At 38.9% G+C, this 25,589-nt stretch overlaps 1 protein-coding gene across 5 annotated transcripts in view; it reads right to left on the reverse strand.

Annotated features, from left to right (window-relative positions):
• The window catches only part of Pals2 (protein associated with LIN7 2, MAGUK p55 family member), a 90,362-nt gene that overhangs the window by 43,625 nt on the left and 21,148 nt on the right, over positions 1-25,589 (reverse strand). For all 5 annotated transcript variants that reach the window (XM_021165217.3, XM_021165218.3, XM_029478381.2 and 2 more), the window contains exon 2: positions 12,161-12,279. In XM_021165217.3, coding sequence (XP_021020876.1) covers positions 12,161-12,277 — 117 coding nt within the window. In that variant the 5' untranslated portion in view covers positions 12,278-12,279. The remainder of the gene's footprint in view (positions 1-12,160; positions 12,280-25,589) is intronic.

The following is a 25,589-nucleotide window of genomic DNA, read 5'->3' on the forward strand; positions in this document are numbered from 1 at the left end:
CTACTTAAAAAATGAATAGGACAAATGTTATCTAAAGATCATGTGATATCCTCTTCTTACCAACTAGGTATCTAATAGAGGCTTGAACTCTGCATAGTGTTATGTTTTATTAAAGCAAATGATTAAGTATAAAAAAGAATAAAAGTATAATCATTATTCATGTAAACATTTTTAAATGATCTACAGAGGAAGTGAATCAGGCATATCTCTTTAATCCCGGTCCTGGGGAATCTATGAGGGCAGGTTGGTCGTTTGAAGCCAGTGCCTGCTCTACAAAGAAGTTCCATCTTGAAAACAAAATCTAGACATACAGATGAACACAAACACACACACACCCCAAAGAAAAACAAAAAGCATCATTCAGATACCTGAAGCTACGATTTTTTATATTTAAGAATCTAGGCTAGGGATACTGAACAGTGGTAATATCCTTTCTTAATGCATATTGAGTTTAATACCTAGCAATGAAAAATTAAATAAAACATCAATTCAGAGGAGGTAGTTCTTGAGCAGGTCTGAGATCTCATACTTTGATTAGGAGGATAGCTCCCTCAATGCATGTTCCTTGACAAAACAAAACAAAACGAAACGAAGAAAAACCGAACCCACACTCTTTTCTTTCTTTGTGCCCACACTATTTCTGACTCAGACATTTTAGAATACTGGTTTAGGAGTAAAGTGGAATTCTAATTCAAACCCAGGAAGGTTACACAGCCTCCATCCTTCACATTTTCTTTTGACAAATAGTTGTTCACTAATTCTAAAGAAAGGGAACGGCTAATTACTAAGACTTAATTCATAAAACCACATAGGATGACAGATCACACTGATGCTTTATAAGCCATTTCTGTAAGTGCTGAACAGAAATCGCCATGTCCAGTATCATCCTGCTGTGATGTTTTTCATGTTGTATGTGTCACCAGGCAGTATAGACCACTGAGAAGGCAAACAGAATATCTGTAAGTTGTAACTTGTAAATGATGTCATTTTGTTTGCATTATGTTTTTTTTTTTCAAGGTGATTTACCCGAGTGATTTCCCCCAAGAGAGACAAGTAAATTCCCCTTTCTGTGTTGCCCACACTGGCTGTGAACTCTGGGCTCAAGAACTCTTTCTGCCTCGGGATCGTGAGTAGTGGGGACACTTGTGTGAACCAGCACACCCAGCAAAGTAAGCTCTTAAATGGAAGAGATTTTAAGATAGACTTCAGAAGAAAACATCTTGAAAGTTATCAAACACTGATAAAGCAGCAGACTTGATTAAACATAATGAAGGAAGTCAAAGACTTACTGTGATTTAAATACACAATTCTATTTGAATCTGGTTAAGAAAAAATTTGCAAAGACTAGAGAAAATACAACCATGTGTGACTGGGGACCCCCTCAGTTTTCCGAAGCTTGGAAACTTCTGCTGACTGCTGCTTTAAGAAGCATGCTCTAGCAGGGCAGCTGGGCCGTTTGTTCAGTACATCCCTTCCCATGGGTGTCTGGTGCTCCAGGGCTTCAGAATCCTACCTCGGCCCTGACTTATATGCTTTTCTTCTTAGAAGAGCTGTAAAGACCCCATTTCTCTAGGACACAGATACCTGTGTTCAGGCACCAAGTCAAAAGTTTTAAGTGTTACCTGTGTAAGTCACGTGATGACCATATCTAAGGCTGTTTGTAAACTGCTTCAATTCAGGTCTTCAGTACAGAGCTGACTTGGATATTTCCCTTAAAGGCAGACAAGGGAGTGTCTTCAGGGGGTACAACTGGAAGACACCCCAAACATACCCAAAAGTCCCTTCATATCACAGACTGGGTTTCTGGAAATAAAGACTGTCAGTATACAGTACGTACATTCTCAAGGGCTTTAGTGAAATTATGGCTAGTCCCTTTAATATGGAGAAACGATTTCTAAAATATATTCAAGATCAATTTCACAGCCAGGCATGGTGGCACATCTGTGATAGAAACACTTGGGAGGGGAAAGCCAGAGGACCAGGAGTCCAAGCCATTCTCAGCTACACAGTGAGTCTGACACGAGCCAGAGACATCAGAGTCCATCAAATGTTTTTAAGAGATCAATTTTATTTCTCCGAGAACAGAAATACAGGTCCAATGTTATAACATAGAGTTATTAAAGTTCTGAGGCATTGTAAAAACCTTGGGACCTCTTAATTACTTTAACATCAAAACTTATTCAGCAATTTTCAGAAGCTAAGTGCCCACTTGAACTTAGTTCATCAAACTAACAGGGTCACAGGAAAACAGTTAAGAGCAGGTGCTCTCGGAGCACACCCCCATGGATCGCTGTGAGTTTGAGGCCAGCCTGGTCTACACAGCAAATTCCAGGTAAGCAGCAAGGGCCAGGACAGTGCATAGACCCTGTATTAAAAAGGAAAAGGAAAAGAAAAAAAAATTAAAGGGGCAAATGAGTTTTTCTTTCAGAAAAGGCAGTACTGAAAACCAGGATAACTTAATAAAAATGCATCTCACCTGTCACTAGCAGGGAAGCCAGGCCACGGCTGTGACGGAGAGGTCTGGGATCTGACAAAAGTGTGGCCTAGCATTCTTAAAATGACTAGCCACACTGTCACTAAAACTCTTCCTGAGATTTTCTGTACTTTACACTGAGAGTCTTTATTTCCATAAGCACAGTCTGTGATATGAAGGAGCTTTTGGGTATGTCTGAGTTGTTCTATAGATCCTAGTCACCATGTGCACCTTGGAAAATGAGCTGAGAATTTCTTATACAACTTCTCACTCTTTTATTCAAGTACTGTCCTTACATACTTGCAGACAGAAATTTTTTTTAATATAGTTACTAAAAATAATAGCATGAGTAAGGTACCAATGTTAGTGTCTGTGACCTTGCCTTTGCCATTAAAAAGCAAGGCTCATACCTGAACTTTGATTTTATTTTCTTACAACAGGGCTAAGTATGTAGCCATTCCTTATTAAATATTTTGTAGAAAAGGTACATAAATGGGAAATGAATTTAGCTGGGGTAAAAATTGTTTCTCTTTTACCCAAGGATCTAAACTCCCAAATACCAGACAAGTGTACCAAGACCCCAGAATAAGACTGATGAAGGTGGACACAAGGCAGGGGGAGTTCCATTTCTATCCTGCTTTGCATGTGTGACAGCAAACAAGAGCCCGGCTCCACACAAAGGAGGAGCATACTAGCTGGAATGGGAATTCCTAAGGGAAAGCCATCTTTTCAGAGGTCATCTCGCTATCCAGATGGAGGTGAGATGTTACTAGGTAAGTTACAGCACGGAGCATCCCAGCACCACTGCTAAGGGAGCTGCAGAACTAGCCACACAGATGCCAGTCACCACAAAAGGGCATTTGCCATTTTAACTTTTAAGAGAAGCAAGGTTGCTTTACTTTGGTATTCAGGGAAAACCACATAGGTATCTTAATATATTAGAATTGGAAATAACTTTCTACATGTGACACAAGATCAAGGAGCTTCAAGTCACATGCAAAAAATGTCTAATTTTATGTAATTAAATATTAAAGCACTTCTGATAAAGACTCAGCAACGTCAAGACACAAGCCTTTTACTGGTAAAAAGGCTAATTTCTCTTTATATAAAGGCTTTTCACAAACTGACCAACTAATTAAGAATATGAACAAAGTAATTCACAGGAAGGAAAACTAAAACTTCTAAAGAAATGAACAGATACACAATTATGTGCAAAAGAGAAGTACAAACTACAACTATACATACATGTTCCTTTTCTTCCCAGCATCCCTGGTACTGACCGGACTGGCGAGCACACAGGGAAAAGGCATCCTCACGCACTTTCTAGTCAAAGACACGTGAGCAAATTTTAGGATTTAACCAACTCCTACAAAATTAAAGGATTTTTCTAAAAAATTGTCCTAAAGATAATAAATATATATGAGACTCAGAAGGATTACACTTAATAGCATAATTAATAACAGAAAGGCCATATAAAAAAATCTACCAGAAACCTGACCTAGAAAAATACTACAGTCTATTCACAGAGAAGCGTGATATTAACTTTACACAGAACACAGGTGCGATACAGAATCATACACAACACAGGCCCACAATCTGTCGCATCTGTCAGTGAGACTAGATGATGCCCACTGAGGCCCAGCAAAGCAGTAGCACTCTTCCGTTCAGGGTACTGTGCTGGGATGTTCTAGGCAGTGCAGTAAATCAAGGAATACAAGATTTTCAGAATGGAGGGGGAAAGGAGCCAAAGCTATTTTTATTCACATATGTCATGGTCTCATTCAGAAAATCCCAAGGAGGTACAGTAAAAACTATTAAACCAACAAGCTTAACAAGGTTGCAGATTAGATCACTGTTTTATATGCTAGGAAAAAAATCTGAAAATTAAACTTAAGAAAACATACATAAAAGCACCAAAAATAAAACATTTGAATAAATTTTAAAAACCACAGAAAACTTATAAATCTATAAAACATTGTTAAAAAAAATAAAGGATTCTTAGTAAATCAGCTTAAAAGTTTTAACATCATTAGACGGTGTATTAGTTAAGGTTAACACTGCTGTGATGAAACACCATGACCAAAAGCAACCTGTAGAGGAAAGGAGTTGCTCTGAATGTACACCCCGAGTCAGGGTTTGCTCCCCAGCTGAAAAGGGAGGCAGAGTCTATGGCGAGCGGCTGAATTACAGAGGCAGCGTTAACTAGGCTCAGAGGGAGCAGTCCCTGCAGGGGAGCAGTCTTCAGCTGATGGACATTTTGAGATAAAGGTATAATGGGCATTTTCTTCACACACTATCAACATCTCCCTTGGATGTTGCACAAGTTTATAATCCTAGCACTCTATAGGGAGATGGGAAATGGAAACTAGAAAGCTCTGTACGCTCATGGGTCAGTTAGCCTGGCATGTCAGAAGAGAAAACTGGATTTTGCCACAAGCCTAGTTCTATTCCCAGGACCCCAATAATCGTCTTTGTTCAGGTGTTCTGTCCTGGTGTGGTGGTCTGTATAAATATATGCATTCATAGAGCATAAATATATGCATTCATAGAGTTCAATGTCTGGGCCCCAGTTGGAGGAACTGTTTTGGAAGGGTTAGAGGAGGTATAGCCTTGCTGGAAGAGGTGCATCACTGTAGGTGAACTTTGAGGTTTCAAAAGTCCATCCAATTCCCAGTTAGCTAGTGCTCCCTCGTTCTCTCTCTCTCTCTCTCTCTCTCTCTCTCTCTCTCTCTCTCTCTCTCTCTCTCTGCCTCTCATGTCTGTGGACCTGATGTAAGCTCTCAGGCTGCTGCTTCAGTACCTCACCTGCCTGCCTGCTGCCATGCTCTCTGCTATGATAGCCACGGATTCACCCACTGTAACTGTAAATTCCAATCTACTCTCTCTTCTCTAAGTTGCTTTGGTCATGGTGTCTTCAAGGCAACAGAAAAGTAATTAAAAGACATGGTTAAGTTCATCCTTCCCTTTCTCTGCCCTTCACCAACCTACCACCATCTGGCACCCCACAAACCTCATTCCAGACTGCCCAGGAACCTTCACTGTCCCTGAGCCACCTCTGCTGGGGCACTGGCTTCCTCCCTTTCATCTCCTGAGTTTTCCTACCCCACCACCTCTAGCCATACACTTCTAGATCTGCGGCCTTCAAAGCTGCTTTCTCTGAGAGCCACCTCTGACTGGAGACACTCCTTTCCTCTCCAGTCTTTCCTTCTGCCTGCTGCCCTCCCTCTTTGCAGTCACAGCCTAACTCTAATTCTGGGCTGTGGGAGCCATCTTTCCCTGGTCCAAATAAACAACTCACCCAACAGCTTAACTTGGCATCTCCAGCACGGACCCAATTTAAAGGCAGTGAGATTATCACACCAAACACATAACCAAAGAGAGAAGTCCACATTCCCAGATCAAATAAAAAAATAAAAACAAACAACAAAAAACCAAGACAGAGTGTCTCTCAAACTTGTTAGTCCTTTAACATCAAAATAAACAAACCAGCAACATGATGACCACAATTAACAAACACATTTAAAAAATAACTTCACATATTATCTATAGGAAACTTAGCTTTAAAGACCAGGCACCACCTTAATGTGAATGGACAGAAAAGTTATTCCAAACAAATGGAAGCAAGAAGCAGGTAAGCACTGTCATCCTAATATCTGACAAAATAAGAGTTCAAACTAAAACTAAGCAGGAAAAGAAGGGTACTGAATCCTAATCACGGGATCATTACTTAAAGAAAATATCACAATGCCCAACATCCATGCAACAAACCCTGGCAAACCTGACTATGGAATTAAAGACTCAGATTAACACAAGCCCAATAATTTTAGGTCATTTTAACACCACACTTTCTCCAGGAGTTAGGCCTTTGAATAAAAAATAAAGAGGAACCTTAGAATTAAATACCCTACATCAAATGAAATCAGCACCTATCTACAGGATGTTCCTCCTAAATTCCAAAGACTATACAACCTACTCAGAAGCACATCATGTGCTGGGGCATAAAACAAACTGTAACAAACACAGAAAAATGAAAATAATTCCACATATCTTTCTTTTCCAACCATTATGGAATGAAATTTAAAATTGACAGCAAACAAAGCTCTAGTCAGTATATAAACTGATGGAGATGAGGTAACTCATTACTGAATGATGAATGGGTCAAAGAAGAAAACCAAGAAAGAAATTCAAACTAAGCCCAAACATAGCCTATTGTAAGAAATAATAAAAATTAAAGCAGAAATGAATGAAATAGAAATAAAGAAAATAAAGAATATAAGAGCTGATTCTGAAAGAAAATAATCATGATCAACAGAGACCCCGCCCCAACTAACCAAAACAAAGGAAATTATCTAAATTAACAAAATCAGCAATTAATAGGGACTCATTACAACATTCACCCAAGACACACATATGTAATATATGGGACTACTCTAAAAACCTGTACTCCATTAAGTTGAAAAATCTGATTTTAAAACTGAAATTTCTTGATTTATCCAAAATATCAAAGTTAAACCAGAGAGACCAATAGACCTATAACAGAACCTATAAAAAAGGACCATCTAACAGAAGCAGAAAAGGCCTCTGACAACATCCAAGATGCTTTAAAGACAGAAGTCCTAGAGAGTAGGACTGGAGGAGACATGCCTCCGCATAGGAAAATCTACATATGACAAACCTTCAGCAAACATTAGCCCCACTCCTTTTCAATATATAGTGCCTGAAGCAACAGCCAGGGCAAAAAGGTAAGAGAAAGAAATTAAAGGGTTACAAATATGAAAATAAGAGGCCAAATTATGCTCTTTGCATATGAATAACACTATATATAAAACAAATCCCTAAAATTCCACCAGAAAACTGGCAACAATTAACAATTTCAACAATACGGCAGGGTAAAAGTAAAGTTATAAAAACCATTAGCTCTTCTACACCAAAACCAAACACAATGAAGAGGATAGCATAGCCATAGATATACTCCCATTTACAATCTCAGAAAGACCAATAAAATACCTAGGAATAAAGCTAACCAGGAAGGTTAATGGCCTCTATAATATAAACTTCACATCTCTGAAGAAAGACACTAGAAGATGGGAAGAGAACCCATGCTCATAGAATGGTAGAATTAATGTTGTGAAGAAAACCATTCTACCAAAAGCCATAAACAGATTCAATGAAATACCAAACACCCAAAACAGTCGTCACAGAAAAAAAAAAAAAAATGACAAAACCTTGCATGGAATCAGAAAGTACCCCATATAGCCAAAATAATCCTGGGCAACAGCAATGCTGGAGGATTGCTACTCCAAACTTTAAAATACAGTGTAGAGCTACAGCAATACAACTACATGGCACACCATATCCACACAGAGCCCTGGAATAACACAAAAAACCAACATGAGTTCTCATTGCTACAGCCATTTGATATTTGACATTAAGGGCAAAAACCATGCAAAGGAAAACAGACAGCCTCTTCTCCAAATGCTGCCCGGGAGGCCAAGTGTCCACATGCAAAAGAGGGAAACTAGCTAGCACCTCACAAAAACTTAGATCCAAGACTCAGTCTGAAACCTGAAACAGAGTGCACATGTATATGCTACAAAGATGGAATCACACAGCACATACTGTTTGAGATATCTTCGAGGAATTGAGCATTGGTTTTATAGACATACATTAATATAGTCAGAAAGCATTCTAAGACTTGATAAAAGTAACAGTTATCTGATTTGAGCTTAAATAAAGAATTGCAGGCAGTTAAGGGATGCTGAGAGTGGGAGAAACTGTCTTCCCCAGGAGAATGCACACCAATTTATTATCCCATACCAAATGGGCAGCCCAAAATATATACATACAAGTAGTATTGTATACACTGAGTAGGCTGTGTGGATTTTTTTGGGAATGTAACAACATATAATTTTTTTTAGAAAAGAGAGGCCATGAATTTGAATTAGAGCAAGTAGGCATATATGAGGGGCTGGGAGGATAAAAAGAATGATGTAATTACATTATAATCTCAAAGAATAAAATGTGTTTGTGCATTAAAAAAAGAAAAGAAACCTGAAAGAGAAAACCCTAGAGGAAAGCAGACAGTACTCTATAAAATAGGAGTAGGAAAGAACTTTCTGAACAGGTTTCCACTTGTCCAGGTATAGTGGCCAACAGTCAGCTTGTGGGGCATTTCCTTGATGAATGATTGATAGGGGAGGGCTCGGCCCACACTGCATGGCACTACCCCTTGGCAAGTGGGCCCGGGTTAAGAAAGCAGGCTGAGAAAGCCAGGAGGAACAAACCAGCAAAGCAGTCCTCCCCGACTTCTGCTTCAGTTCTTGCCTCCAGGTTCCTATCCTGACTTCCTTCAGGGATGGACTGCTGCCTAAAGTAGAAGATTAAATAAATAACCCTTCCTCCCCAGTCACTTCTGGTTACTATTTATAGCAACAGAAACCCCAACTCAGGCATGGTATTTAATCTCTTACTATTTGGGGATTTCTGAAGATGACTTTGACTCTGGTTTCCAGGTGCGGGCCAGTCCACCTATGTCTATCCCGACTTTGGAGCCCATCATAGTCACACACACACATGTGCAGTATGGTTTAAATGCTTATGACCATACATTATCTTTTTTTTCCCCCGAGACAGGGTTTCTCTGTATAGTCCTGGCTGTCCTGGAACTCACTTTGTAGACCAGGCTGGCCTCAAACTCAGAAATCCACCTGCCTCTGCCTCCCAAGTGCTGGGATTAAAGGCATGCACCACCACGCTGGGCGACCGTAAATCATCTTAAAAGAGCATTTTATACTTATTCACAAAAAGTTCTTTTCCTCTGCCATTCCGTCAGAAGAACTTTCTTTCTCTTAAACATTTTTAGACTAATGAAGATTAACTTTTTTGGTCTGCAAAAAAGTATCTTATTTAGTATATGCAGGTTGTTTTTTCTGGAAAGGGATGCAAGGTGGCTGATGCTTCCCTTTGTTACCTTAAAAGGTAATCTCAAATCCTCATTAGATATTTCAGAATTCTTGTTTTATTATTACCCATTTTTTTCTTACTGTCTTTCTTCCCTCCTCTGTTTGCTTTAAAGATTTTACTTTGCATTTAAGTTTTAAGACTTAGGTATGTTTTCTTATTTCTCACTTCTTGAATTGTTCAGTTTATGTCACTCAATATAAGAAAAAAACAAGGACATGATTGCTGCAAGGTACTGTTGAGTAGAAGGAATATTGCAGATACGAGGGAGAAAACAGCCAAAGGCACCTGGAAGGGTCCAGACTGGACGGGGCCAGGAGAGGAGGGACTGGGGTGGGAGCGTGAGAGAGGAAAAGAGAGAGCAAGGACAAGAGAAGGGACCAGCAACCAAGAGAGGTAGGAGACCAGGAGACAGAGCCCAAGAGCCCATGTAGCCAAAATGGCTAAGTTATATAGACGAAATGCAGGCAGAAGAGAAGGGAGCTCAGGGGTTGCAGAGGCTTAGGATAAGTGTCAAGGTAGGCCAGCTGGAATGGTTCTGTGACACATGCCTGTGATGCTGACAGATGCTGGGAGAACCTGGTAGCCACAATACACTTTGCTGTGTTCAATAGGCACCTCAGTAACCCATTTATCCTGGGTTTAACCGAACACTCATCTCTTTTCAAGTACTTAGCACATTCAAAACCATTTCTACTTTCTCCCTATCCTTGTCTGGGATAAAAAGTACACACATATTAGATCTTGTGTGCATCTTGCATCTCTGTTCTATATTTTGATTTGACTTTGAGTTTCACCTGGGATTTTTCTGTTCATCTATTTGCAAAATTGGCAATTTTTTCCTTCTGTATTTAGTCTCCTAATACTTATATCCATCAAATGAGGTGATTTCAAATACGGTATTCGAGTGTTAAGTTGTCAATTAGATTTGTGTTTCTTTTCAGTTTCTTCCTTGTCACGACAGCACCAGACTGCTGTAACTGACCCACTCCGAAGCTCCCTTCTCGCCTGGCAATGTCTCTACGCTGTAGGAGTGTTTACCACTACAGTTTTATTTATTACAAATCTTCTTAAATGTTGGATATTATTGATTCTGTTTTTTCATCTTTTGTGTACCTATACTGTGTGTGAAAGAGAAAAACAGACAAGAAAGAGAGAGATACACCCACTATGCCATAGAGGAAGTGCAGAAACCACCTAGGATACCAGTCCTGGCCTTTCACCTTGCTTGGAACAGAGTCTCTCTGGTTTTTGCTGCTTCTTATGCCAGGGTCATAGGCCAACAAGCTTTGAGGATTTATGACTTTATTGCTTATCTCTCCACAGAAGCACTGGGAATGAACACACACATGTGCCTTACACACACACACACACACACACACACACACACACACACACACACAGGCTTTAGGTGGGATCTGAAGATTTGAATTCAGGTTCTCACACTGGCACAGCACTTCACCCTCCTGCATTATCTGCCCATTATTTTTAATCAAAGAGAATACACAGCTGCTCCTAATATGTACAACAGTAAACTAACCATTTCAACTGCTAAGAGTAGTGATCTGATAACCCCTGAGAGCCCAGCATAGGTGACACAAACCAACCCATTTTTCACTTACAGAAGTTGTTGAGAATAAATACACATAAATACTAGCACCCAATGTTGACCTAAATAGAGCAGGGAAGTTAAAAGGCAAGGTTAGAATACCTGTCCTAACCCTGATCTTTGTCATTTACTCTAATGTATGTTAAAGACCTTTGGAAACTACAAGCATGCTGTAAAATGTCTTACATGTTATTAAAATTCTAAATCTACCTAAAAGATTTAAATGTGAGATTAAGGACAATAAAAAGTGGCAATCAACAACGTAAGATCAAGGGGAGAGTAAAAGGCCTGCTGACAACAGGAGCCCAAGGCAAACCCTTTATAGATGGGCCTAAATACCCTCCTTACTTCAACAGGCCTAAGCTGACCTCAGCACAGTAAGCCATAGGGCAAGCTGGAGGCTGAAGTACACACTCTCCTGGATAGCATCAAAACACAGCAATATAAGTGTATATATTATGAACATGACTTTTTACCACATGACCTCATCATGTGAAGAATGAGCCACATTAATTCATTTTTTATCAGTAGATAAGGTATGGTTTTAGAAGCCTTAAAACACAAAAAGAGATGAAAAATGAAAGCAAAACCAAACAACCCCACATAGGTGAGAGCAGCACTCTAGCAGTACAAAGCAAAGAGGAGACGGGGGATCCCCATAGCAGAGCCACGGGACCATCAGCCTGGCTCACTGGAAGCAAAAACACTGAGAGCCACTCTGAGCACGGGGCAGCAGGTGTGAAACAGGAAAGAAACACACTGAGCTTCCTCTATGCTCAAAGCAAATATCAGGAAGTTGTAAGTGAAATCAAACAAAACCATGAATATGGTTGTAAAAAGTGAGTAATTTTGCTCCCAAGTTGATTAAGAAAATACATTTAAAATATCAGGGTTATGCGAGAAAAATCTAAACTTTAAGGTAACAGGACAAAAGCATTTGTCTCCACAGGTAGAATAAAAAGGCAGTAAACCTTATCTTTGCATATCATGGGACAAGTGTCATTTGCTAACTATGCAGAAAGGTATATCAACTCAATTCCAAAACGGGGACCACTAAAAAGATTTCCATAAAAGCATTTTCAAAGTCATTCAATAATCTTATGGATAAACTAGTATACCTTAGCAAGTGACTTCACAATAGGATTCTCCATAATCCCCTTGAGGAAAATCAGGTCTATTTCCTCTGCTCCTGTAGATGAGGGCAGCTCTGTAAGGTTTTCCAAAACTTGCTGCATTTCTGATGAGATAAAAACCAGATAAGAAATTAGTGAATACATGAATAAAGGAAAACCCAAATAGAAATCAGGCAATTACACTATAATTAAAATATGCCAATCAACGGCTACTTCATTTTGAAAATTTCCAGAGTGACTATACATCAGAGCAGTAGAGAAAAATCAATACTTTCCCTAAATAGAGTGATAGCCACTTAAAGGTAAAGTAAGATGTTCAGATATGAGGAAATCATAAATTATACTACATAAGTCATTTCAAATATATTGAAGACAAATTTTGTACTAAGAATCACTAATATAAAAGAAGATGACAATACTTTTCAAATGATTAAGAAAGGAAAAGTGGATATCCCAATAGGATTTAAGTTACAAAAATACTAAAATAGAAAATGTAGAAAACTAAAAGTTACATTTAAAAATATATGAGGTTTCCTGAGTTGTCAACCACAAGACACTAGAAAGTATGTAGCATCATTACAGCAACATAAAAATATTTAAACTAAGTTCCTAAATGAAATCCAATACACAAAAAGATGACAACATAGATTGACAACGTCTTTACTGTTTTTATTCCTTTCAAGATTCCTATTAGAAGACCAGCAAAGTATCTGAGTTAAAAAGGAGGAAGAGGAAGAAGAGGGGAAGGAGGGGAGGAGGAAGAGGAGAAAACAAATAGCTAGGGAGAAAGCAGGAGACTAACAAACACATACAAGCTTAGAGACGGTAGAAGCAGAAACGTAGACAAAACAATGAGCCAATCCCACCCTTCAGTTATTTTAGTAATCTATCCATTTGTTCCCTTCTACCTGTCTATAGTCACATCTTGACTAGACTATCAATGCAGCCTTATCTATAACTGATAGTTTCCTCTTACTGTCACGAATACTTGAGACAAGCTACTTAAAAGAGAAAATGGCTATTTGACTCACAGTTTTGAAGTTTCCACATTGGACTGATTGACTGGCCTTGGGCCAGTAATGGCACACCATAGCAGAAGCCCATGGCAGGGCAGAGCTATTTATTTCATAGCCAGGGCAAGAGAAAAAGAGACCAAGGTACCTACCAGAACTTTTGAGCACATGCCTCAATAAAAATCTCCTATGAGGCCCTACTTCTTAAAGGTTTTGCTACCTCCCAACAGCATCATGTGTTGGGAACTTTTGGGAGGGTCATTACAGATCTAAACTATGGTAAGGACCCATAAGGAAGTAATTTAAATGTAAATTTTAAGGCTTTTAAGCCTTTTAATACATTGCTGGATTCAATCTACATACAGCCACCTTTGTAGCTTTAACCACCCAATCCTTCCTTAGTCTTGAGACAAATCCTCTCCTCTTTACCACCATTTGTATAAGACAACTTTGATTACCTTTGCACAGCTAATTCATACTCATCTTGCGGAAGCAAATTTTCAACCTCACTGGCTGCTACAATTAGAATTAGTCAGTCTCTCTCTCTCTCTCTCTCTCGATATATCCATCCATCCATAGTACTTTATAATTCAGCCAAACACATATAATACTGTGACTTTATTTAAAACAGTTTCCTGTTAAATCCTGAGAAGTGCAGAAATCATGCCTGTCTTGCTCCTAGCTGAATTGCCAAGAATTAGGATGCAGTTTGGTATATCAAAGATTCTCAATAGTGTATTTTCAGTCAAAAAAAAAAAATATATATATAGCATTTCAATGTATCTTAACCATAGTTTTCAAACTATATATTTACTCCCGTGAATTATTTTACACGGTTATGACAGAAGTGGTGTGTTTAAATCTTTTCCTGACATTTTGCCTTGAGATTCAGCCGAATTATCTCTATGCACCAGAACATAATGGTTCTCTTCTACCCGTGACCCCAACTAAGTTACTTTATGGAACAATTCTGAACTGAAGATCTACTTTCTCTTCATTTTCTTCCTTGTAACAGATTAACAACTTTGAGTTCAATTTAGGGAATTTTTAAAATTGTATAGTCATAAAATTGTTTTTATTCTATAAATAAAACCTTGCATATCAACTGAGTCTGGAAACATCTAGATATCACCATCTCTAATTCTCATCATTTAACTATTTTAGTCAGATTTACCAATATGTTTAGTAATAGTTTTTCCTTGTAGATATGGTTAATCATTAATTATTCTTTATATAAGAAAACATGTTAGTACATTAAATTAACTGCAGCAAAATTAAGAATATTCACAATTAAATGGATAAAGATTAAAAAAACAGAACAAACAAACAATCCTCATAGCAATTCACGCAAGTCTTGCCAGCAGTGAGTGCTAAGAGCAGCTTTCTGTGGCCATTTAAGGTGTGGACTGCTGCTCCCTTTCAGGTACTTCTCTCTCTTCTAAGAACATGGAAGTCAGTCTCGCCACCACAGCAGCTATGCTTCTCTATGTACATCATATGTGTTTGAGGTACAGCAACACTGTAGACTTCCCTAATCACCATGCATCCTAAAGCAACACATAGACTTCATTTTTTAAAAGATGTATTTACTGTATATGTGTGACTGTCTTCCTATGCGGATATATGTGCACCACATAAGTGGCTGGTGCCTGTTGAGGACAGAAGGCAGCGCTGGATCCTTGGAGTTGAGAGTTATGGGTAGTTGTGGGCCACCATAGGTTAGGTGCTGGAAACTCATTCCTCTGCAAGAGCAACTGATGCTCTGAAACCACAGGACCCCTCTTCAGCACAGATAACTTCATCTGTAGAGCCGCTGAAGATTTTGCATGCGTGAAGAAACAATACTTTAATATGAAGATTATCTAAACATACTATTTAACCAATTTCTATGAAACATTTACGTTGTTTCCAACTATTTATGTTATTGTGATTGTTGTGTGGTTTTATGAGTACTCTATAGGTAAAATTTCTGGTCATAAGATTTCTATATCAGAGACTATTTTATCAGTATGGTTATAAATTGGTATTTTGAATAAATAATACCAACTTACAATATGCTTTGCAGTCATTTATCTTTTAAAGTTCTCTAAATTTTAACATATACAAAGTATATACTTTGATATATATATATATATATATATATATTGCAAGACTATAAGGATATTAAGATAGTGAACATATTCATCTTTCAGAGAAAATAGAAGGATGGCCCCTTTATGATGCTTCCTGCCCCAAAGCTTGCATCTCTTTCCCCAGTGTACATAAACCTCCACTGCTCTACACTATTTACAAGCTTGCTTACTTTAAAATTCTGATATATTCCAGCACTCAATGCATATTCTCTACTAACTATAATTATCAAAACCTACCATACATCTAATAGTATCTATCTAGTGATTAAGTTTAGATCTTCTAGCCCCTCACTGCCCAGCTGATCTACTTTGTATTCCACGTGGTTTATTAAAGCCCCTTGCTATTACTGTACATTGATGTCATTTCCTTGTCTTTCCTGTAATCGTTTCATAAAGCTGGTTGATATGTCACTTGGTACACAGGATCTTATTCTGTATGAAAAGATGTCCCCTCCCATTTTCTCTTTCTTTTGGATGGGTTTGGGGCGGGGGTGCTTTTTGTTTGTTTTAAACAGCTGTAACCTGAAAATTGCTATCTAGCCAAAGATGGTCTTCAACCCTTGATTCCTCAGCCTCTGTCTGCGTGCTGGGGTCACAAGCATGTGGCGTCACACCTAGCTCCTTTTTCACCCCTCATGCTCTGCGTCTTACTTTGCCAAGTGTCAGTGTCCTGCCCCTGCCCTTCGCCTCCACTGGCCTGTTTCCTTTAACTATCCCAGGTGTACTGGCTAGTTTTGTGTCAACTTGACACAGCTGGAGTTATCACAGAGAAAGGAGCTTCAGTTGAGGAAATGCCTCCATGAGATCCAACTGTAAGGCATTTTCTCAATTAGTGATCAAGGGGGAAAGGCCCCTTGTGGGTGGGACCATCTCTGGGCTGGTAATCTCAGTTCTATAAGAGAGCAGGCTGAGCAAGCCAGGGAAGCAAGCCAGTAAGGAACCTCCCTCCATGGCCTCTGCATCAGCTCCTGCTTCCTGACCTGCTTGAGTTCCAGTCCTGACATCCTTTGGTGATTAACAGTGATGTGGAAAATGTAAGCTGAATAAACCCTTTCCTCCCCAACTTGCTTCTTGGTCATGAAGTTTGTGCAGGAATAGAAACCCTGACTAAGACACCTGGTAACTGTTTTAGATAAGCTCTATTACATACAAAATACCTTATGTCGTAAGATTTTTGTTCTTATTTGATAAACTGAAAATATTTCTTAAAAAAAAAAAACTAATCCCATCCAGATCTATATTTATTATTGTTGTGTTTTGTGATATGTATTATACTTTCTTCTGAAATATATTCCTGCTTGTTTATTAAAGCTGTTTGTATTTTGGAGTCTGTGGCCGTGTCCTGATATTTACTTTTATAATAGATCTTCCCACATATGCCCTTACTTTTCTCTCTTTAAACAATTCACTGTATTGGTTACCAGGACCTTTAAATAACAACCATTAACACCCATCCATACAACAAGCTCTTATTTTTCCCTGACTGTTCTCTCATTTTTGTTTCTAACTTTTCGTTTATTTATACTTCTACTTGTGAACATAAACTGTATGTCTGCCAAGTAAATAATGAAAGAGTAACACTGCTATATGTTTAGCACTATAAGAAATTACTAAGTTCTTCAAAATGTTCATAATGCCATTCAGATCTATACTACAAACATGCTATCCACAGGCCAGTACAGGTCTTAAGTAGGGGTCCACCAGTATTTCAGTACACTGCATCTTATAAAGTATGTGTATGATCGATTTTAAAGGATTTCTTCCAGATCTTTTCTAAGTCTGAAGTAAAAAGGTAGAGCTTTATATATTCCCTTGTGACATATATTTCCTACAACCAGACTCATGTTCAAGCAGTGAGACAACACAGAAAACAAGATTTAATGGGGTTTGCCCCAACCTCTTGGAAAAAGTTTTTCCAAATGAAGACAAAAGACCCTTCTTTCCTTTAGAATTTTAAGCTTTAGGAATTGTATAACCATGTCAACACCATTGCCAAAGGTTTCCTGAGGACTGGAGAACAAGAGATCACCAAAAGGTGGTGGAGAGGAGGGAGGGTGAGAATGTGAAGAAGTGGAGGACACATGGAGAGAGAGTCTTGCACCGCTGCTGAGGATTTGAATAAAAGCCATTTAGTTGCTTTTGCAAAGCTATGACCAAAATCCCTGGGGGAAATAGTTTAAAGGGAAGGATTAATTTTATTCACGGTCTAAGAGGGCCCATGGTTGTATGTGGCAGAAGAGGTATCTATCTCCTGTCCTCATGATGGACAGAAAATAAGGACCTAAGACCAGGTACCACCTTCAAAAGCAGTGACCTACTTCCTCTAGCTAGGTCCAACCTCCTGAAATTTATACTAAATTTTTATATACTACCACCAACTTAGGAGCAAGCTTTCAAACACATGAGCCCAAGGGAGACACTTCCTATTCACACCACAGCATTCTATTCTTGGCTCTCCATCTCATAATGCAAAATGCATTTAGTTCATCACCAAGACTCAGTCCCTCAAAGTCCCGACAGTACAAAGAATGCTAAAATGTTTGAAAGTCTCTTTTGAGACTCAAGATAAACTCTGAACTGTGAACTCCCATTACAAAAAGGGAAACTGGAAGACGAGCTGGGAATGATCAGACCAAAGAAGACTAAAGTCCAGCAGGCAGACTCTTCTTGGGATCTATGTCCAGCATGAATCATGCATGAGCTCTAAGTGGTGTGGGAGGCCCAGTCTCTATGGCTAAGCTTGCTTGCAGTCCACACCACTTCTCTTCTGGCTGGTGCCACTTGTTATCTGAGGCTTTTGCTAGAACTTCCACGTTTCAGCATCTAAAACATCTTGAGAACTCCACTGCAGCTTAAACATCTCCACAACTTCACATACTACCCTCTCTGGGCTGCCTATAGCATTCCAACTTTACTACACACTGTCTGACCTCCCCGGTCTGTCTTTAAAGTCTGGATGGAAGCCTCCTGTAACTCTAGCAGTCTGCACTGAGTACACCAGCATCAACAATGCCAAAGTCTGTTGCCAGTCTGTGCAGTGGCTGTGTGCTTCTGGATAAGAACTGCATCAGGATTGCAATACCTGGCAGCTAAACCCACAAAAGCACCCAGGTGACCCTGTACGAACAAGAACACTTAGAGATTTCTCCTCAACTTTTTAAATGAGTTTGAAACCTTCACACCCTAATCGTTCAAGGGGTCGATCTGGCCAATTCCTGAGAAGTCAGTCACAAAGCTTTTTTCACACATCGTTCAATTATTTTACTTCTTTTTAAGCTGGTTGCTTAAGAAATGGTGACCTCCTTAGCTGAAACCTTACAATGGCTTTTCTGCCAAACCTGAAAGTTTTTCTGATCTTTAAGCTGAGCTTCCTGCTTCAATTCTTACTCTAAGGTCAACAAAAGAAGCCAGAAATCACGATGCAACAGACTACTACTTTGTCCTGAAATTTCCTCCAAATTTTAATTAGCCTATCACTTTTAAGTCCTACTTCATTCAAAGTCTTAGAACATGGATAAAATACAGACAAAGTATTTGTTTCAGCAGTAATATGAATGGGTTTTAGCCCAATTCTTGGTAGTGTCCCCATTTCTGTAATCTTATGAGGCAGCCTTTCTTATCTGTATTTTTATCTGTACTCAGCTTCTGAGCTCTACCCAGAATTGTCCACTATGTCAGATTATAGCATTCTAGACTGTCTCTACACTCTGACTTTCTCCCACAAAACAGTTCTAAAGGAGTAAAACACTCCATGATGACGCTAACAACCTAACTTCTCTGGTACTAATATCCGGTTTATCTTGGGAAATTTTGCTGTGACTAAAATAAGTCCCTGAAAGGAATCACTTCTTCGGTCTTACAGTTTCAGAGGGTTCAGTTAGTCTGTTGGCTTCATTACTTTGGCCTGAAAGAGAGACTACCAATGCAAAAGGAGTGTGTGTGTCTCATGGCAGAAAGAATCCAGAGACACTCAAAGGATTGAAGAGCTGTTGCAACTTTCAAAGTCATGCCCTCCAATGACCTACATCCTCCAACCACACCCTACCTCCAAAAGAATCCAGAATCTCCCAAAACAGTGCCACCCAATGAACACCTCTGCCTCAACACAGGGCTCTGTGAGGGACAGTTTTGATTAAAATTCTATCAAACCCTTCCCTGTTTTTCAAGTCAGAGCTTAAGTATTTTCTTCAGGCATTCCAATGATGACTTGGTTTTGAGCTGTTCTGAGTTCGGGGGAAGGGACATTCACCCCACCTCTGCACACAGGTGAACACCTCAAGTCCATACTGATTGAGTGCCTTTCTAGTTACCTGTCAGTCTGCAAACAGCTGAGCCTTGGATTCTGCCCTGGTTTTATAGGTTGCTCACTATGGGAAAGACAGGGTCCACTGTGCTCCGTATATTTTACAGGAACCCTCTTGTGAGTTCCTTAACCAAAATACTGGTGCTGCACTTCCTCAAATACTCTTTCTGGCTCTTTTTTCCATCACTGTAATTTCTATCCCAGGTCAGATTAGAATGTTAACACTGACCCACGAGCTTCTGAAGTGCTTTCTCCTAGCCACTTTGTCCTCTCTGCAGGAATAAAGGCATTTTATTGATCTTTATGTTTATGTTTATTGATCTTTATGTTTCAGTCTCCTCACATTGACTAGCGAACCTAATCAATGCACCTGCAGTTTCTGATATAGTACTTTTCCCATCTAAACTTAACACTTGGTTCTTCTGGCCTCTCTTTGTTGAGTCTTTACTTTTTTTCCAGTATATTAAAACAGACAGTTCAATGCTCCTGTCAGACCTAACCCCATGCCTAGTTCATTTCTATGACTGTCTTACGGATTACAACTTAGATTATTCTAGGTTCTTGTTAGTTTTGCACTCATCCTAGCAGTTTTGCCGGAGCACCGAACTCTTAATATACTGCAGTAACTGGGGTTAGTTTATTTTTCCAGTAATCTGTCTTAATCTGTCAAGAGGAGACAGGCAGGACATGTCTCAGTCTAGTTTAGCCTGGCTCCCTTGAGACTGCAGAGGTCTCTACAGTGTTATGATCAGCCAGTGACGTGGACAAAGGCCATACTCAGACACCTTGAGCCTGTCTGTGTGTGTGGAGGCTTGGAAATCCAAGTCCCTTAGCTTCCACTTTTGCCAAACCCTCTTGGGTCTCCCTGTGTAGAAAACATACCTCAGCTCTCCTTTCTAGGATTTTATCAGTAAAATTTCTGTTCTCTCTCTCTCTCTCACACACACACACACACAAACACACACACACACGCACACCAACAATCTTTAACCTTAAGCTAACAAAACAGTAGGTTTTCCTCTGTATTTCCCAGCAAATTCACCACTTTCAGCAGCAAAGTAATAGGTTTTTGTGTTCCTTATAATGCCTTCCTAGCATGCACTAAAGCCACCCCAACTCACAGGTAGCTGTACATAACTCAAAAGTCTACTATAATAATTGTTTCCCTAGCTTAAACAGCTATAACAAAGTACAGGAGCCCCCTTGTCCATGGGGTGTACATTACAAGATGCTTAGCATATGCTCAAACCAGACAGTACTGAGATCTATAAGTTCTACAAACACACATCTATGATGCAGCTTATAAATTAGGCACAGTAACAAATTGAGAGTGATTAATAATACAACAATCATAACAATAAAATATTGTCTGCCATTGGAGTATGCTATTGTTTTCAGATGGCAGTTGATCCCACGTAACTGAAACCACAGAATATACAACTGCTGATAAAAGGGAGATCCCATACCACAGCCTTTTGTTTGTTTCCTACAGTTACGTGGTGGAGTGATGACATAAAGGTAGCAGTGTGATTTAGTGGTGGCATCTTTTTGAAGTTGCAGTCTGCTGACTTCTCATTGCTCTCACAGTGTACAACGAGGCTGAGAGCTACCTCGGGTCACCTTCATAAAGGCATTGACCCTGCTCATGAAGCCCCACACCCTAGGGCTTATTTCCCTAAACTATCACGTTTGGGTGACTGTAGAGAGTCATATTTATCCAGAATAGTGATTAGTAAATGAAGCCATGATCCAAACTGAATCCATATTCTGAAATGGAATTCCTATTTCCCCAACTGTTTAAATAGAAATACCTGCACGGACAAAGAGAAAGTATGGTTTTCATCACTTACAACAGCATTCCTCTTTATTTGTGGTTTTAGTTCCCTATAATCAACCATGCTGAAGCTACCAAATGGAAAATCCTCAGGGAAAAAAATTGCCTCAAAATAAAACCGACACTGTTGAGTACTGAATTCTTGCACCATTCTGTTCACTTCTATCAGAGACATGAAGTGTTTGTTTACTGTACTCACTATATATACTTCCCGGATGAACATACACACATGTGTGCGCGCACACACACACACACACAGAGGCCAGGCTAAATATGCATGTGTTCAATCCTTCTTTAATGTAATAATGGTCCCAAATGGCAGGGAAAATGATAGAAGCTATGAAGTATTTTACATGAAAAGTGATCATTTTGGTTTCCCAAGGAAAGCATGCATTCTGTGATAAGGTTGCTAAGATCTATGGTAAGAACAAAGAGCCACAAAGGTGAACAAAGAAATATGTAATAGCTTTCCTAGAACTTCAGGTCTGGCACCTACCTCCCAGGGACTTAGAATGAAACCAGATGGATAAGGGGCACTGCTGTATCAGTTCCCTGACGATTCTGTTTGCCTCCTTCATGTTACATCTCTCAAAGAACAAGAATTTACCCTCTTACAGGTTCCTATATAGTGTCTTACGCAGCAGCACAGATAATCAGCAAATGATCAGTGAGTAGATGCACGATGCCCTGAGAGATTATTAGTACTTATTATGCATTATTTTTCTTTTTATTACTAGCTATAAGCTCTACTTGAAAACAAATTATTGGATAACCAACTGACACATATCAAAGCTAGAATATAATGTCTCTTTGGGATTAGTCTGAGTTCACAATACTATCAGCATTTGCAATAAGCTAGAGGGAACTCTTCAAAGATGCCTTACAACAAAGTATAATTAAATTTAACAGTAAGCGTTTTCTAGTAGAAACTCAGCAATTTTGTTGTGCTTGAATTTGACAAATTGTCCTAGCCTAAGATTCAATAAAATTCACACACTAGGTAGAAAAGCACAGTGGTAGAAACCCAGAAACTTGGGGAACTGATTCATGGACATCTAAAGAAGATGGAGTTCTAGAGAGAAAGAGAGAACACAAAATTGGGAGAGGAAACTATGAGAGCCTGGGTATATTCTAGAACCTACAACTATGAAGTTGCTGAAAAATGCAACACTAAGCACCTAGCGAAACAGACTAATGAACTTCTGAAAGTTCCAGGCACTGGGATAAGACAGAGAGGGAGAAGAGAAGTACAGGCCAAGATTTAGGAATCAGAGTTGCTCACTGACAACATCTAAAGACAGGCGACGGAGAATAATGCCTTTAAACTTTACAGCTGAAAACCCTTTGCCTTATCAAGTGTAAAGCAGTTATAGAATCTTGTGACTTGCTGACATAAAGTTTCACAAATTCAACCTGCCACAAGTGTTTCCTAAGATTATTACAAGTCACACTGCCACTCTGACCCAAATGAATCAAAGGACAAAAGAGAAAGATACGTAATCCAGCCCAGAGGTAAGGGTAATAATACCCAAGAAGGGACAACCAGGCCCAGAGAGCTTAGGTGTATACTGGCCAAGTAAGAGGCTCCGGAGGGGCATCTTTAAGAAAATAAAGTTGATTTAAATAAGGTTTAAATAAGTACCTTAAAAGTTGATGGAGAAAATTAGCAAGGATTTCAATTTTGAACAGTAGTTAGGTAGTGTATTTGGAAAACTAAGCAAGTAATTATTAATGCCAAGAAAGTTAAAACACAGGAAAGGAATGAATGCAGTTTATCAATATACATATATATAAAAGCATATATTGTATGTGTGTGTGTGTATATATATATACACTTATATATTGGTATATATGTAATGTTTAGTGTATATATGCATATGCTAATAACTATCAAACTGAGCAAAATTCCCAGCATACTGATGCTGGGGTGGAAGTGTATATTGGGTATAAAGAATGACAAAGGGCAGAATAAAAAAAAGCAAAGTGGTCATCTCACATAACGACTAGATTGTTAAAAAGCCAGGCATCAGTAATGTAAACCACGCCACTTACCTGATATAAAAATAAAACCCAAAAGACTCTGCTTTAAAACAAAGTTCAAACTCAGCAAAAAGAGAAGCTGAGGCACAGGACTGTTTTTGATTTACATCTTTTAAGTTAAAAGCTAAAAACAACAACAATGACAACAACAACAAAAAACAAGTGCAGCTATCATGTGTAAATAACAAGCAGTTTAATTACAATTAACTTCTGGAATTAAAAAAGTAGCTGTTGATCTGATGATGTAGCCTAGTGGTGGAGGCTTATTAGCAGGTATAGGGCCTTGGTTACATCCCAACACTGTGTAAAACAATAATGATGACAAAAAGCAACTTTTTATTTTTAAAAAAAGCCTAAAGACAATGTTATCTTTATTTCATTAAAGTACTCTTTAGGTTTATAGCATGAAGTATATTTTAGTAAAACATTTGACTAAAATGTAACATAAAATATTTTTTAAAACCCATGCCATAAAGAATATTTCCAACTTTAAAAAAGTATGACCATTCTCAACATTTGTAAATATAAAACTTAACACAAGGAGAAATTTTCCACTTAAGCCCTCATAAAACTATTTGTGTTTACAGCCACCCTTATCTCGTGTCAATCGAGAGCATTTGCTTTAACTGACACACTAGCAACAATCATCTAACAAGGAACTGAACCTCAGAAATCACTTGTCCTACAGTCCAGCACAGTTCACAGCTGGGGATGATAGTATGCTACACTGAAATGACAGATTTTACAAGATAACAGAATAAGCCCATAAACTTGAGAACATTTTACTCTGGCCTCAATGTTCAGACTGTTGCTTACTTTTGCTTATACCACTCCCTAGAAACAGCATTGCAGAAGAGTAATATGAAGTACTCCATCAAACAATGGGAAACAAGTTATTTTCCCCACAGTTCCCTGCTTACCCACCTCTGCTGAGCACAGATGCTCAGTAAGAACTATGGCAGAACGCAGAGGATCCTCACATGCACGTCACAACAGTTAAATATTACAGCAAACAAACAAAACACTTTTATTCTATGTCTCCAGGTGAAATCGCACACATAATAATAGCTTTACTAAATATTTACAAGATTTGGAAATTTAAGGAGTCAAAGAGTTCTTATGTAGGCAAAAACTCAGATTATATCAGATTCAAAATAAACAGGTTCTTTTAGGTTTTAAGCCCATTTACCTGAAAGAGTCTCTGGTTCTAAGAACTTAAGCAATTTACAATCTGTTCAAAGCAGCAAGAGAGCACACCAACAACTCAACTATATGATATTTCTTTCCTTGTTGCACATTTCCCTATGCAGACAACTGCACGTCCTTGCCAGCCCTCATCTCTAGATGTAACAAACTCTACTGGGATGTCATCCTTTCAAAAATACTTAGAACACAAAGTAAAAATTTAACGTGTGGCTTTCATAAATTTTAAAAGCTTACAGATAGCTTTTCAGATGCTGCAGATGTTTCACAAGTCTCTTTTAACCAAGTTTCCTCCACACACATGGTCTTATAAACAGGCAGCTTAAACTGACTAGGTGACAGGCCTGCAGGCACACATCCAATATTTGACCAAATCATCTTGCTCCCCTCTTCTTTCAGCAGCCTTTCCCATTCCTATCCACAAGTTTTTCAATATTCTCCATCTACTCTGTAGACTGTAACTGTTGCTGCCCAATTTCACATTCCTGTTGTAAAAGACTAACTTTTGTGAAAAGAAAAAGGGGAAGGGGAAGAGGCTAACTGCCCATGTTTCCCTGACATTTATCTCCACCTATGGAATGAAATGCTTCAGCATTTCTTAGTTTCCTCAAATATCATGAGAAAATTCAGCTTTCTTGCTTCACAAAGTTGCTTTCTAGGCAATGATTATACATGCCCACCTTTTCACCATGGGACCATGACCCCTGGGTTATTTCTCACATATAACTCCAAGATTTCCTCTTTGGGAGCTAGAGAAAGTACCCAAGGAGCTAAAGGGATCCGCAATCATATAGGTGGAACAACAATACGAACTAACCAGTACCCTCTGAAGCTCGTGTTTCTAGCTGCATATGAATCAGAAGATGGCCTAGTCGGCCATCAGTGGAAA

This window comes from Mus caroli, unplaced genomic scaffold (genome assembly GCF_978045245.1).
Source record: "Mus caroli unplaced genomic scaffold, Mus_caroli_1 scaffold_7, whole genome shotgun sequence".
Taxonomy (NCBI): domain Eukaryota; kingdom Metazoa; phylum Chordata; class Mammalia; order Rodentia; family Muridae; genus Mus; species Mus caroli.